At 36.4% G+C, this 16014-nt stretch overlaps 1 protein-coding gene across 7 annotated transcripts in view; it reads left to right on the forward strand.

Moving 5' to 3' along the window:
• LOC149792522 (liprin-beta-1-like) overlaps positions 1-14205 on the forward strand; it is a 195395-nt gene extending 181190 nt beyond the window's left edge. For 6 of the 7 annotated variants that reach the window (XM_089971141.1, XM_089971143.1, XM_089971145.1 and 3 more), the window contains one exon: positions 3157-14205. In XM_089971141.1, coding sequence (XP_089827267.1) covers positions 3157-3210 — 54 coding nt within the window. In that variant the 3' untranslated portion in view covers positions 3211-14205. The remainder of the gene's footprint in view (positions 1-3156) is intronic. The other variant, XR_016423582.1, reaches the window with a different exon arrangement.
• Positions 14206-16014: the final 1809 nt, after the last annotated feature.

Here is a 16014-nt window from a genome sequence, read left to right on the forward strand (position 1 = left end):
CATCAACACCTATCATGCAATAGTACAGTGGCTGTATGAAACCATTTAGAGTTCACTGGACCCCCTGTTCCCTCAGAAGGGGGGAGGGCTGATCCAGGTCAGTCAAAGAGACTTTGGGTTTCATTCATCAACAACCCTCTCGCCCCTCCACACAATATAACGTCAGTTCAGGAGATGGATGCCTTTCAATAACATAGGATACAGTCACTAATGAAAGGCATGTGAGCTTGTGCTAAGGACACATTACCCAAGGAGCTACTCAAGACTTGCTTTTGGCATGCAAACAGCAGGTAGAGGCTCATCGAGTGAAGTCTCCTCACTTTATTCAAGACGTGGAAGGCATTGTCATTCCTCCTGTGTCAGATGGGGCAAGTATGCCATTAGTCTCTATCTGACAGATGTATATTTCCACATCCCTATACATCCTGTCTTTTGCTAGTTACCATGTTTACCGCCACACCATTATCAGCTCGCCATTCTTCCCTTCAGTCCTTATCAACCCCTGGGCTTTCACTCACACTAGGGATTCCACCATCTCCATGTTCCAGGCATCATCATCTACATCGACAGCAGTGTACCTGGGCAGCATCTTAAAGAAACACATGGATTGTTCTATCTTACTCCAAGGCAGACCTCCCTTCTCTGTTAGATCATTCAGACCTTTACACGAACTGGGAAAGTCAGACCTCTGTACATCCCAGAATTTTGTCCATTTGGGCACAGACTTCTTAACCAACCGGAATCTGGTGCATCCCCTTGTGTTTGAGCTCCCAGAATCATCCAACTCATAGTGTCCATTTCCAATAAGACTTAGATTTCATCAGGAGAGTTCTTGCAATTCCTCAGCTATTATATGGCAGTGGACTTGACCCCACTTGGCTGTCTTGTTATCTGGGCCTTGCCAGTACGTTGGCACCCCATTTTATGTCCTCTTATTTAAGTAGTCATGATCACATCAAAAATTTGATCATTCCCACGTCAGTGGGGCAAACCAGGCTGGCTGACCACTGGAATCCTGCTGAAGTACCCCAGATGGAAATAACATCAAGTACCGCCGCCAGTGCACATGGTGGGAGTACCCATCTGTTGCTTACCTTCACTACTTTTAGCAACACCTGGGTAACGGCCTCTACGAAATCAATATCCCAGAAAGGAAGGCTGTCATCAATGCATTTCATTTCTGTAAAGATCGGTCCTGAGGCAAAACGGTCCTCTTTTGATCTGACAACACTGTGGTGGTGACCTATATCCTCAAACAGGGAGGTACCAGACCTCTTGTCCAGTGTTCTGATTTTTCATTTTCTATGTGGGTGCAATGATCCCATATCAACATCCAATTCAGACACCTTCTGGCTGCATCATTGGCTTTGCCAAGAATCAATCCAGAGGTGGTCATGTCCTTCATACGGAATGACCGCTGCATCAGTTGATCACACGGATTCACACACTTCAATGGTATCTGATGATCGACCACTTGGCAATGAGGAATCAACAGCTACCCACCTTCGTCTCCCCAGTTCCATTTGCACTGTCAGCCATCAGGGAGGGGTTGTGGACCTCTGCCACCCCTCCTATGGTGCTACAATGACAGGGTCAGATGGCAAGATGACTCTGATAGTGATTCTTTGAGTGCACAAACCCTGTTACACCGATCTATTTTTTCCCAACCATAATAACCCATGAAGATTCCAGCCAACCTGAATCGACCGCCCTCTTTCTACACGCTTGGCTTTGACCAGGACAGCCTTGCAAGTCAGACAATTCAGACCTTAATTTGTGGAGAGATACCATCAGGTTTCTTAGCCCAAAACAGATTACCTTCTTTTGGTAGTCAACCAGTGTACCTACTCTTTGTCTTCCATAGCCGGGTCAAGAACAGCAGCCATGCAAGATTCTGTTTCTTCTCTCAGGGATCACATTCCGATTTCATGGCAGATTGGGCATGATAAAGATCCATTAGAGGCTGGATTCTCAGCATCCCATCCTCCTATTACTTATTCTCCAAATGTAATGTGATTGATGAATGTATTGAAGGAGAAAGCGAATTCTTAAATTAAATTATGTTTCTCTGAGAATACTTACCCAATCACATTATATCAAATCCCTCCCAACCACCCTACCATGCGAGCATCCACATTAATGTCTCGCTCAGCTAAAAACTGGTGACACCTCGTGGTTTCAAGGGTAGGTAATGGGCATGAGTTATTGCCCTTTGTCTATCTAAAAATAGGATAATAAGAATTTTGTCTTTTATTAGTGCTGGATTCTCAAGGTAGCAGGCTATTATTCCTAATGTAATGTGACTGTGTAAGTATTCTCGGAGAAACATATTTTACTTTAAAAATTTGATTTCTTTATTACACATAAATTAATAATCTGTTTCCAAGATATTTGATTATATATAAACCTAAGTCAGATGAGTATTTTTATCAGTCAGTCATAAATTAGGAGTGTAACTTAATTTCCAGCCAATCAGAAATCGAGAACTTTCCAGAAGTTAAATTTGATTGTAAGAAATGTTTTGTTCATGATTTGTAATATTAAGTTGGCATTTTACAATTTAAGAGTGCTTGGCACCAGCCATCTGTTGCCTTCACTGTCATATTTGGAAACATCAGCGCTTACATTATTGATTGATGATGTAACTGTTTCCATTCCATCAAAATATTGTGAATAAGCATATATATTCATCATCTGTGAGTTGAAAACATACAACAATATATGTGTGTGTGTGTAAAATTGTATTTGTGTAAGAGAGAGATGTAAAGAAACTGTTGAAATTATTGAAATTATGTGAAGCAGTAAAATAGTTAAATAATCAAATGAAAAATATGTCATACATGTTCTTGAATGTTTCTGATATGTGTATGAATGAAATAGATTAAAAATCGTATGTGTCATGAGAAAGAAATATGGTTCGAAAATAAATTGAAAATCTCAACATTATGTGAATAATAGATTGTGTACAAACTACAGCTGTGAATAGTCAGAATCAAATAGTCATGTAATACTCAGAATCAAATAGTCATGTAATACTCAGAATCAAATAGTCATGTAATACTCAGAAATCAAATAGTCATGTAATACTCAGAAATCAAATAGTCATGTAATGCTCTTTTATTGATAGTTACTAAGATTGAAATTTGTTTTCTGCAGAACATGCTGGCAAGAGAAAATTTCCTGGAAAATGTGCCCACATCTAATGTGTGATCTTCATCAACACAGTGATAACAATAGCATCATGAATATCAAACATTTGAGTCCATGCCAAAAGCCATGCTGGAGCCAGTCAAACATTGTGAATATCCAACATTTGAGTCCATGCCAAAAGCCATGCTGGAGCCAGTCAAACATTGTGAATATCCAACATTTGAGTCCATGCCAAAAGCCATGCTGGAGCTGGCCAAACATTGTGAATATCCAACATTTGAGTCCACTCCAAAGGCCATGCTGGAGCCATATCTTTGCACAGAATCATTTCACAACTGATTGAAATCTGCTGACTCAAGAGGTTCATGGATGTTAATACCATTTTCTTGTTGAAGCACACTATATATACTAGCCGACAAGTTGAGTCCAAATGCTTGCAGTGTTGACCCTGATCTGCCATTTCATCATCTGCTGGCAGATCAAGGACTGTGTTGTTTATTCTACTGATCTGTCCTTACAAACTGCATAGACCCAGATTTGCCAGTGCATTATGTGATGGCAGATCTGGACCACTGCAATTTGAAGTGGGACTTGGTTTATAGGCAAATGTAAATACAATGCTGGTATAGTTTTAGGTTCATGGAGATTTACAGGTTTATATATTGTACATACATTTATCAAGTAACTTTTTTCATGGTTTCAAACAGCACGAAGTTCTGTAGATCAGAATATGCTCAAACAGTTGTAAGCATACTTTCATCACATTTGCCTAAGAATGCCTTAACATGTACAGCGTCATTTTATATATTGTTCTAAGTATGGTTGTGAAATTATGAGAAATTAATAAAATTAATTTATGTTATAACAAGAAAAATTGGCATATTCTCACATTAATTTAGCTAATACAGACAAGTCTTTAGAATACACAGCATAAATCTAAAGACTCATACAGCGAAAGCATAACTAAGTCTCTTGCTATTGACACAACAAAAATCGAACCAGACAAAAACTCCTAAAATTATGGACTGAGTTTTCTAAGTTTTAAAGTTCACTTGACTTTACATTTGCACTTACACAGATTGGTACATACTTCCTTCTTCTACTATTCACTCAGTTTGAAACAGAAAATTGATAGACTGTGTTCCAATTTGAGGCAGAGAATTGATAGACTGAGTTCCAATTTGAGGCAGAGAATTGATAGACTGAGTTCCAATTTGAGGCAGAGACTGGTATTCAAAATTTTTACCATCATTTCAAAGAGCTACTGTCTCAGTTTCTTTTGTCTGTTATACCAAGAGACACATTGCCTCTTTCACTCGGTAATGATTACTTTATATCAATCACATTTGGTCCACAGTTTAATATCAATAATCATTTGGTTGTCTTCTGTGTTCAAAATTTATAGCATTATGTTTTAAACAAGAATATCATTGGTACTTTTTAAAAAAAGTGCCAAGGGAAATTGCATGAGAAAGAGTTATTACTGTGTATCCCGTCCATGAAATCAATCCAAACTGATGGTTATTCTCTTCTTGTATGCTTCTAATTGATACAGATTTGAAGGATAAAGTCTGCAAACGTCTCCTTGATCTGCTAATAGATAATCCAACAACTTCAGCAAGACAGTAGGTCATTATTATTTTGGGTGCCAATGTAGGTGACAAGGGAGAATACACATTGGGTGCTAATGTAGGTCACAAGGGAGAATACACATTGGTTTTAATAATCATACATACAACAGTTTTAGGAAACAATGTTGCATGTGAACATAGAAAAAGAAAAAATATCCAATGGAACAAGAAAATTCCATATATATCACTTCCACCATCTGTCACTAGTAATTTCAAATATGTACATACCAGCCAAATTTTATGTCTGTGATCACTGTTACCTGGTTTTGCCAATAGTTAGTAGTATCAGGGGGACATAAGATCCAGATATACCTTGATAGGATTGGTCAAATGGAATACAGAAACAATGCAGTCTGATAAATCTGTCCCAGGGGTACGTTGTCAAGCTAATTACGATTGCAGGATAAATCTAACAGCATATCCCGTCACATCATTAAAGTGTCGGATGTATATGCACTAAATCAATCTTGAGTACGAAGTATAAGGATCAGAGGAGATGAATTCTTTGAGCAAAGTATTATTTTCTTCTTACATTGTGCATTTTGTTTTAAAACTGCTGTTTTGCACAATTTATTCATTCACTTCACCTCCATAACTATACACGAAGATAAAGCTGAAAGGGGACATAGAGATTCTTGTAAGGTACACTGTTCTGTATAATTTGTGCATTCTATTATATTCTTTGTTCTTTTTTTGTGCTAGTGCATGATCATAAACAATTATAATGATTCTGTAACCTGTAACCAGTAAGTATGATGGATTATTTTACTAGGAAACTGATCTGAAGTATTGCTTTCTTGTAAATAATTAAATATTCATCAGTGATTATGTTGCCAAAGATACATGTAGTGGAGGTTTTATGTCAATAATAATAGCATCCATTTTTTAAGCAATCTCTTTTTTTTTATAATTGCCTGTTACTTCATGCTAATTGTCTCAAGTCTCTATCCAGTTTCATGAATTTTTCTTCATAACCAGAATACCATATATATTCACAAGTTGAGTCCAACTGCAAACTACAAAGATCCTGATCTGCCATCACATAATGCACCAGCAGATCTGGATCTAAATAGTTTGTTACGAATATTCAGTAGGCTCTGATTGACCAACTTATTTTGTGATGTCAGATCGTGGTCGGTGTTGCTTCCTGTTTGACTTGACCTACAGATGAGCATATACAGTACTAATGTAACAGGCTGATTTCAGTGATAACATGCCAAATCTCAAATTGTGTTCATAGTCTGTTCATTGTAGGTTGATGGTAGAAGTGTCAAATTAGTAGGTCACCATCATCCACTATCTAACTTTGTGCTTGTCAAGCACATGACTGATGTGATCTAGGTAGTTATTTAAAATGTGGCTGATTAAGACATGCTGTTACCTTTGCCTTCCGATTTATTAGAACCCATTTTGTCTCCATATTTAATGCATGGATTAAAAATAGGCATATATTATACAGTAGATACCTCTTGGAGGCATGTTGTACAATAGATACCTCTTGGAGGCATGCTGTACAATAGATACCTCTTGGAGGCATGTTGTACAATAGATACCTCTTGGAGGCATGCTGTACAATAGATACCTCTTGGAGGCATGCTGTACAATAGATACCTCTTTTAAAGGCATGTTGTACAGTAGATACCTCTTGGAGGCATGCTGTACAGTAGATACCTCTTGGAGGCATGCTGTACAATAGATACCTCTTTTAAAGGCATGCTGTACAGTATATACCTCTTGGTGGCATGTTGTACAGAAGATACCTCTTGGAGGCATGTTGTACAGTAGATACCTCTTGGAGGCATGCTGTACAATAGATACCTCTTTTAAAGGCATGCTGTACAGTATATACCTCTTGGTGGCATGTTGTACAGAAGATACCTCTTGGAGGCATGTTGTACAGTAGATACCTCTTGGAGGCATGCTGTACAATAGATACCTCTTTTAAAGGCATGCTGTACAGTATATACCTCTTGGTGGCATGTTGTACAGAAGATACCTCTTGGAGGCATGTTGTACAGTAGATACCACTTGGAGGCATGCTGTACGATAGATACCTCTTGGAGGCATGCTGTACAATAGATACCTCTTTTAAAGGCATGCTGTACAGTATATACCTCTTGGTGGCATGTTGTACAGAAGATACCTCTTGGAGGCATGTTGTACAGTAGATACCTCTTGGAGGCATGCTGTACAATAGATACCTCTTTTAAAGGCATGCTGTACAGTATATACCTCTTGGTGGCATGTTGTACAGAAGATACCTCTTGGAGGCATGTTGTACAGTAGATACCTCTTGGAGGCATGCTGTACAATAGATACCTCTTGAAGGCATGTTGTACAATAGATACCTCTTGGAGGCATGTTGTACAATAGATACCTCTTGGAGGCATGTTGTACAATAGATACCTCTTGTAGGCATGCTGTGCAGTAGATACCTCTTGGTGGCATGTTGTACAGAAGATACCTCTTGGAGGCATGTTGTACAGTAGATACCTCTTGGAGGCATGCTGTACGATAGATACCTCTTGGAGGCATGCTGTACAATAGATACCTCTTGAAGGCATGTTGTACAGTAGATACCTCTTGAGGCATTCTGTACAATAGGTACCTCTTTTGGAGGCATGTTGTACAGTAGAGACCTCTTGAAGGCATGCACGTGTCATCAAAAGTAGTGCTTTGTGCAGATACTCTGGGAGACTTTTTAAAAATGCAACATTTATTTCTTGAAATAGATTCTTCTTTGCAAGTCATTTCATAATTATATATACTAGTTCACAGAATTCTCCATGTTATGTAAATAGTCAAATACTCTAATACCATAAAATTACTCTATTTTTAGATTGAAATCTTGTAACATATGCATTACAGTAATAAACAGAAGTGCCTAAAATGATAACAGTACTTTGCCCAAAAGTAGCACAACCTGTTTTTTTTTCCCTCATAGACAATGATTCCTTGTATATTTACTTTTGATAGTGTATCATTATCTTGTGTCATAAGAATGGTAAGGTGTGGTAGTCACTTTTCCAACAGTTGTTGTGTTATCATCAACATTGTTTAATTTTTGCATTAAAGATTTTAAACATCACTTTTTACATCAGTAGCATTTTTTAACTGAAACCTGAGAATTGTATTACTTTATGTCTGAAGTTTATATGTTAATATACTTGGATTTCCTCTCTTACTTAACGCTTTGCATTCATGTTTTTTTTTTAAGTCACATCTCTTCATTTGTTGCATGAAGCTGAAATTTGATATAGTGATACATACATGGAGTTCCTTTATTGCCTGTCTTGCCTGCTTGAGCAGAAGGCATGATACACTGTTGTACACAAAGTTAAAGTTTTGTTTTAAATGTTCCATACAGGCCTCAATTGTTATAACACGATTCTTGATATAATGTAGCACAATGATGGAACCCATCATCAAAATTTACCATGGTATAACAGTATGGGTTGAAAGAAAACAAGGTGATGCTTTGTGTTATTTATTATATCCTTTTAAAAACACTATTACCGGTACTTAGCAAATTTTGTTAGTTCCTGTCTTATTGCATATCGGTATATTATGCTGTTTTTAATATATCACAATTTTGTGCATATGGCAGTTCACACTATAATGTGGTTCAGTACATAACATGGTCAGCAGTAATGGAAACCAATTACTATGTTGAAAGGATGGAGAGCTGTATCTTTAACATCATTTGCTGAGTCTTCGGACTAAGTTTTTATACTGATATGCAATGAATTTCTGTCTTGCCAGCTCAGGTAGTATGGTCAGCAGCGCTAAAGTATATTGTAGACATTTATCACAGTAAGATTGAGGACGGTCATGTGATTAGTGATGTGACTGAATTCTACAGAATTCTTCGTAATATATTCTCATGAATTTGGCTTTAAGATAAAAACTGACATTTAGACTGAATTTGATAGAAATCACAATAATCATTATAAAGATTTAACTCATCAAGCTTCTGTGGTAATGAAAATCTGTAGGACATTGTGTACAAAATAGCTAGAACGATTCAACAAATTATATGTTACTCATTGATGGATGAATATACCCTAAAAATTACAAAAATAAGCTCCTGTTTATAATAATCAGAAGTAATTATTCCTCAGCAACATCACTGAAAACAAAATTAACTTCTCTAAAGAATGGTCAAGAAATTTCAATCAAACTTGCCTGGAGTTTGTCTTAGGACATGCTTTATCAAAATTATATATTGGGTGGCTTCTGTAGCTTATGTATGGTTTCCATGGCAGCCATATAGAAAAAAATTTTTCAACTTGTTCTCCAGAGCTGAGCCAGTTTTGAATAGGCTTGGTAGGAATGCTTTTTAGGACAACTCATCTCAAAATTATGTTTGAGAAGGCACCCTTTTTTGGGTTTAACACCATTTCTCAGTACAAGATAGGCTATACATAGCAGACAGGTGGAGGAAAAAACCGGGGAAAGCTGCGGTAAGAACCACAGACCCACAGGAACCTACTGGCAGCTTTCTCACATACCCACATTGGCATAGTCCGAGACTCGAACATGTGGACAACGGTGAGATGGCAGTGATCAGTAAAGGCAAGCGCTTTAGACCACTTGGTGATCTGGGTCCCCAGGAGGCTTCCTTTATTATAGTGCAACTTCCTTAGCAACCGCATGGAAAACGGACTTTTATTTATATTTTTTCATGAACATCTGAGCCAATTTCAGTCAAACTTTATAGGAATGTTTGTTAGGACATCCGGGATTAAACTTTGTCCTGGGTGGCATCCATTGCAGCTATTGTGACGATTTATTTTAAACTTCTTCTCCAGAACAACTGAGCTATTTGATAATCAATTTTTGCTGGGATATTTCTTAGTGATTGCTCTGAAAAATTGGCTACTTTTGCAACAGTGTGGCTTCCTTGCAAGTTAGATGGAAAACCTATTTTCCACTTCCCTTGACCATATAAGCCAAATAAAATAAGCTTAGTTAATGTATCAAAACTATGCCTGGTATGGCTTCCTTAGCAGTGATGTGACTTCAGTAGCAGACAGGTGGATAATTTTCAGCTTCTTCCTCAGAACAGTTTTTATGAATGCACATTAGCATGTGCTGTATGAAAGTCATTTCCAGAATTGTTTCTCAAACAACAGGGTGGAAACCTACAAATGGTACTTGTCTCCCATCAAGTATGGCTAACCGTTACTAGTAAGCGCTTTACCATATCAGACTAGATGTGGTAGAGCCCTAGAATGAATGCCTTTCACGTTCATATAAAAAATGACAAGGCACCATCTGGTCCAGCCAAGGTAGAAACCATACCACCAATTTCTACAAAGTAGCTGGAAATGGGCCTGTTTATACCATTTAACAGTGGCATCTGTTCATTACATTTGTCTTTCAGACCATCATCAAACAAGTGAGCAATACTAGACCCACTTAGCCTCTTGTTTTGGATACGTACTATTTTGATTGATAATTGATTAATATGTTTCTTAGACCTATCTTAATACATTACACTACATACAGATTTACACACATAATTGATAATATATGTGTTTCTTACATGACGATACAATTTGGCTTCTTTACATGGCAAGATCTTTATTTAAAATATCTGATGGCTAATTTTGTTAGGAAGGCTTATTTTTCGATGACGTGTTGTAGGCTTGGTTTGTTAGGCTATCTTACTTTTCGATGGCAATGTTGAAGGCTTGGTTTGTTAGGAAGGCTTATTTTTCAATGATGTGTTGTAGGCTTGGTTTGTTAAGCTATCTTACTTTTCGATGACAGTGTTGAAGGCTTGGTTTGTTAGGAAGGCTTATTTTTCGATGACGTGTTGTAGGCTTGGTTTGTTAAGCTATCTTACTTTTCGATGACAGTGTTGAAGGCTTGGTTTGTTAGGAAGGCTTATTTTTCAATGACTGTTGTAGACCTGGTTTCTTAGGAAGGCTTATTTTTCGATGATGTTTTGTAGGCTTGGTTTGTTAGGCTATCTTACTTTTCGATGGCAGTGTTGAAGGCTTGGTTTGTTAGGAAGGCTTATTTTTTTATGACAGTAGGCTTGGTTTGTTAGGCTGTCTGTCTTTTGAGGGCACGTATTGCATGCTTACTTTTGAGGTAGGTTTTCAAGGTCAACTTAATTTTGAATTTCTAGGGTATAATATTGAACTGTGTCCAGCAAAACCCATTCAATTGAATTATCAAGATGCATACATAGATAACAATGACTGTATTTATTTTAAGTACTTCATGGCAGCAGTGAGTCATGCAGACAAAAATAACAGTGAGTATATTTATTGTAAGTACTTCATGGAAGCAGTGAGTCATGCAGACATTGTAATGAATGCAGTTGTTGAAAGCACTCTGTCTAGTTGTCTTGTGTACATCTACCTGTGTGTAATGCATGAGCAAATGAAATTTTGGATGACACATTGCAAACTTATGATCAGCTTGATAAGATCTAAGATCATTGCTTTAGTTCTTTAAAAACTCTGCTCCTCAGAAACTTGGTTACCCTTCTTATAACATGATTGATGCAAAAAAGTTTTAATGGACACTTTTCAATTTAGCAGTTCTCTTTAATGTCAAGTAAATGAATCCAAAAGGAAAAGAAGAATGAATCGCAGTCAGATTAATGATGACATCCTGTTTTTATGTCTTCATAATCATGAATTATATCCATTCTCTGTAATCATGTATATTTATATCACATTAATTATGTTTATTCTCTGTAATCACATGTATTTTTATCTTATTGACTAAACATAAAGACAGGATTTTCTTCACTTTCAAAGTCGTTGCATTTGATTATTTTGTACTTCTGTATTTGGATAGTAAGAGGATGATTTGTTTATTTTGTACGTCCCTATTTGGTGAGTAAGTGGATCATTTGATTTTTGTTTTGTACATCTGTATTTGAAAAGTATATGGATCACATGATTATTTTGTACATCCCTATTAGGACAGTAAGTGGATCATTTTATTTTTTTTGTACATCTGTATTTTAACATTATGTGGATCACTTGATATTTTGTAAATCCCTGTTTGAACAGTAAATGGATCATTTGATTATTGTTTAATCCCTATTTGGATGTTAAGTGGATCACATGATTATTTTGTACATCCCTATTAGGACAGTAAGTGGATCATTTAAATTTTTTTGTACATCTGTATTTGAACATTATGTGGATCATTTGATTTTTGTTTAATCCCTATTTGGATGTTAAGTGGATCATTTGATTATTTTGTGTATTAAGCTCCATATTAAAGTCAGTACAGTTGGACACAGAGCCATGTTACTTGGTACATGGATAGTAATGTGGTCAGTACAGTTGGACAGAGAGCCATGTTACTTGGTACATGGATAATAATGTGGTCAGTACAGTTGAACACAAAGCCATGTTACTTGGTACATGGATAGTAATGTGGTCGGTACAGTTGAACACAGAGCCATGTTACTTGGTACATGGATAGTAATGTGGTCAGTACAGTTGGACACAGAGACATGTTACTTTGTACATAGATAGTAATGTGGTCAGTACAGTTGGACACAGAGCCATGTTACTTGGTACATAGATAGTAATTTGGTCAGTACAGTTGGACACAGAGCCATGTTACTTTGTACATAGATGCATCTTTATGTGTAAATTTATTGAAAAGCTTGGTGGCTGGTTCAGCATGCAACAATTCCAATGTCACATATAATGAAAGTGACACAGCAGGCCTAGTACAGATATTGTTGTAATGCAACAATTCCAGTCTCTTGTATAATGAAAGTGACACAGCAGGCCTAGTATACAGATTTTGTTGTAATGCAACAATTCCAGTCTCTTGTATAATGAAAGTGACACAGCAGGCCTAGAACAGGTTTTGTTGACATGCAGCAATGCCAGTGTCATATACAATCAAAGTGACACAGCAGGCCTAGTAATGTTGACATGCAACAACTCCAGTGTTATGTACAATGAAAGTGTCACAGCAGGACTAGTACAGATTTTGTTGACATGCAGCAATGCCAGCCTCATGTATAATGAAAGTGACACATCAGGCCTAGTGCATATTTTGTTGTAATACAACAATTCCAGTCTCATGTATAATGAAAGTGACACAGCAGGCCTAGTACATATTTGGTTGATTTGCAACAATTCTAGTATAAAGTATAACAAAAGTGACACAGCAGGCCTAGTATAGATTTTGTTGATATGCAACAATTCTAGTATAAAGTATAACAAAAGTGACACAGCAGGCCTAGTACAGATTTTGCTGGCATGCAGCAATGCCAGTCTCGTGTATAATGAAAGTAACACAGCAGGCCTAGTAATGTTGACATGCAACAACTCCAGTGTTATGTACAGTGAAAGTGACACAGCAGGCCTAGTACAGATTTTGTTGACATGTAACAATTCCAGTGTCTTGTATAATGAAAGTGACACAGTGGGCCTAGAACAAACTTTGTTTGCTGGCACTTTAGACACATTTTATTTGTTATCCATATCTTGAAATCAGAATCATTCATTATCTGTGCAAAATATGTTTGAGTTTACACAAATCTTTGTCAACTACTTAGCATTGTACACAAGTTACTAAAGAGAGTCTTTTTTCAAACCACACAATTCAATAAAAAAAATATTACATTATCTCTGAGCTAAAATTTATGAATATTTTCTCCAATTCATTCAGTGATAAATGACTAATGTTTGGTAATACAGCTGATAATGGTAATATTTCTGTAATTGAAATCCACCCCTTTGTTTAGAATGTAATTGTTTTAGGCAGATAGAATGTGAATTTGGAAAATAGAGGACAGAAATTGTGAATAGTTTTCTCTCTGTCACAACGAAATGCACCTACCTCATAGTTGTTTTCAATTTTTAGATCCCCTTGAAAGAGAAATTTGCATTTCTATTCCAGGTTGACAGATTCCATTTCCAGAGTGTTTCTTGCTTGCTACATTCAAGAGTGATAGTACTATGATTAAACCTTGGAAATGAAAACACTTGATAAATTTCAACCTTGGAAATAATTTTGAATGAATATTTCTAATACATTGGCTTTGAATTCATTTGGGTTAAAAAGGATTATATATATGTTTAATGATTAATTAAATATCCTAGAAATTTCAAAGAAATAGATTAAAATAAATGATCTGCACCCCACCCCACTCTTGTCTGTCTGTGTGTGTGTCTTTTAAAGTAGACCAGGAAGTTCACTATTGTGTAAGGTCACATGTGCTGAACTGATTGCAGAACTAATGCTGGAATCTGAGATATTCAAAGCAAGGTTTCAGTATCTGATATCTTTACAGTGAGGTAACAGTATCGTTATTTGATACCTGTACAGACGTTTGGTTGTAAATAGATGTAAATTGTATTTAGACAATTGATGCATTGTTCAGATATATGTATTTTACCTAGAAACAAAATAAATTATTTTACATGAATATTTTGTTGTTCATTTCTAGTGCCTAACTCTTATCATAATGTGGATTTGCTCGCACAGGGCAATGATAATGTTGATTTGCTTGCCCAGGGCAACCATTATGTGGATTTTTTGCACAGATTACAGTATTTTTACAAGTTTGAAGTGGGTTTGGAAATTTTCATTAGTTCATTTCTAAATTTATGGGAATTTCTGTATATTGTAGTGAATTTTCTTTTTAGCGCCACTAGTCAGAAGAGTTTATTGGATGGCCCATAAGGACAAGTTTGTCATCACTCCTAAACTACTTGTAGGATTGCCATGAAACTTTACAGACATGCATATCACATGGCCTAGACGGTCATAAATAAAAATGGTACTGCTCAGACATCCAATATGGCCACTGCAGCAGCCATCTTGAAAATCCTATCTCTACTACTACTCTTATCAACATGGGGTTTTCACTCAAACCCTTATAATCTCCAGCTGGTCCTAAATAAAAGTGATGCTGATTTAACATCCAGTATGGCCACCGTATGACAGCCATCCTCAAAATCTTGTAATAACAATTCTGCCTGTAACAAATGTCACACTGACATAGGCTTTTCACTTGTTACGGTTACTGGACAAAACAGTAATACAAGATAGATTATGCTAGATCTTAATGCATGAACAAATAATCTTTCCAGTAACAAGATTATACAGCCTTTCACCTCTGACCTCAGGTCACAATTAGCATTTTCTATAAAAAAAATTACTTAATGGAAAATAACCTAGAAAGTTCATAATGTTTACAAAATAAACTGCTAGCTATAATTAAAAGTCTGTTACTAAAATTGCAATATATGATAGACTGTGTCAGGTACACCAGGTATTTTGTACAGGAGTTCCGATAACCTAGATCAGATGTTTGAGGTCACGGGTTCAAACCCCAGCAGAGTCATACCAAAGACTTATAAAAATGGTATTAGCAGCTGCCTCAATTGGCCCTCAGCATTAAGATGTTAGTGTTGGGACTGGTTGGCTTGGTATCAGTATAATCTGACTGGGTGGGACGTCATGCTTCATGTCTGTAGCATGATGCCCCAGTGCTCGACATCACTGTAAACTGCCACACTGCAGACTTTGTAGCAATATGACTAAAAGATTGTTATAGCTATGTTAAAAATCCAAACAACATGCACACATTAACCTAGACAAAGACCCAAATACACGTTTACTTCCATTAATAATGATCTTGATATTAAACCCATGCACATAGATTTTTGTACCTATGTATTAGTTGTTTACAGAATAAAATAAAAGAATAATTCCGGTCAAGTAGAAAGTAAACTTGATTTTGGACAAGGTTAAGAGCAACATACAATGTCACATTACACAAGCATAAAATTAATTTTTTTAAATAAAAATAATGCAAATTAAATACACATAACACTTACCCTCATAAAGAAAAAGAAATATTTATGCAATAAAGTTTTCTTTTCGGTATTAGTCGATTATACATATGATAAAAAAATTACATAAGATGAAATCGTATAAATGACGCACACTATACATGAAACAATACCACATTTCTATACATGTAAAAGTGCATCTGCTAATAAATTGTTTCCCTTAACATGCATAATTGTATTCCTGCAACATCAAACTCCACCTTAATAATCTCTGATGTTTGTTTCTCATTGTGCCAATGAAAGTGATGGGATTGTGAACACTAAACGCAAGAAGGAGCTGGACTAATATAGACTTCAAAGTAGTGCAATGCCAATATAAAATCCAAACATTCCTTCTCGATTGTGGAATTAATTTATCTGGTGCTTATTTAATTTCT

The sequence above is a fragment of the Sinohyriopsis cumingii genome, chromosome 9 (genome assembly GCF_028554795.1).
Source record: "Sinohyriopsis cumingii isolate HCF-2022 chromosome 9, ASM2855479v2, whole genome shotgun sequence".
Taxonomy (NCBI): Eukaryota; Metazoa; Mollusca; class Bivalvia; order Unionida; family Unionidae; genus Sinohyriopsis; species Sinohyriopsis cumingii.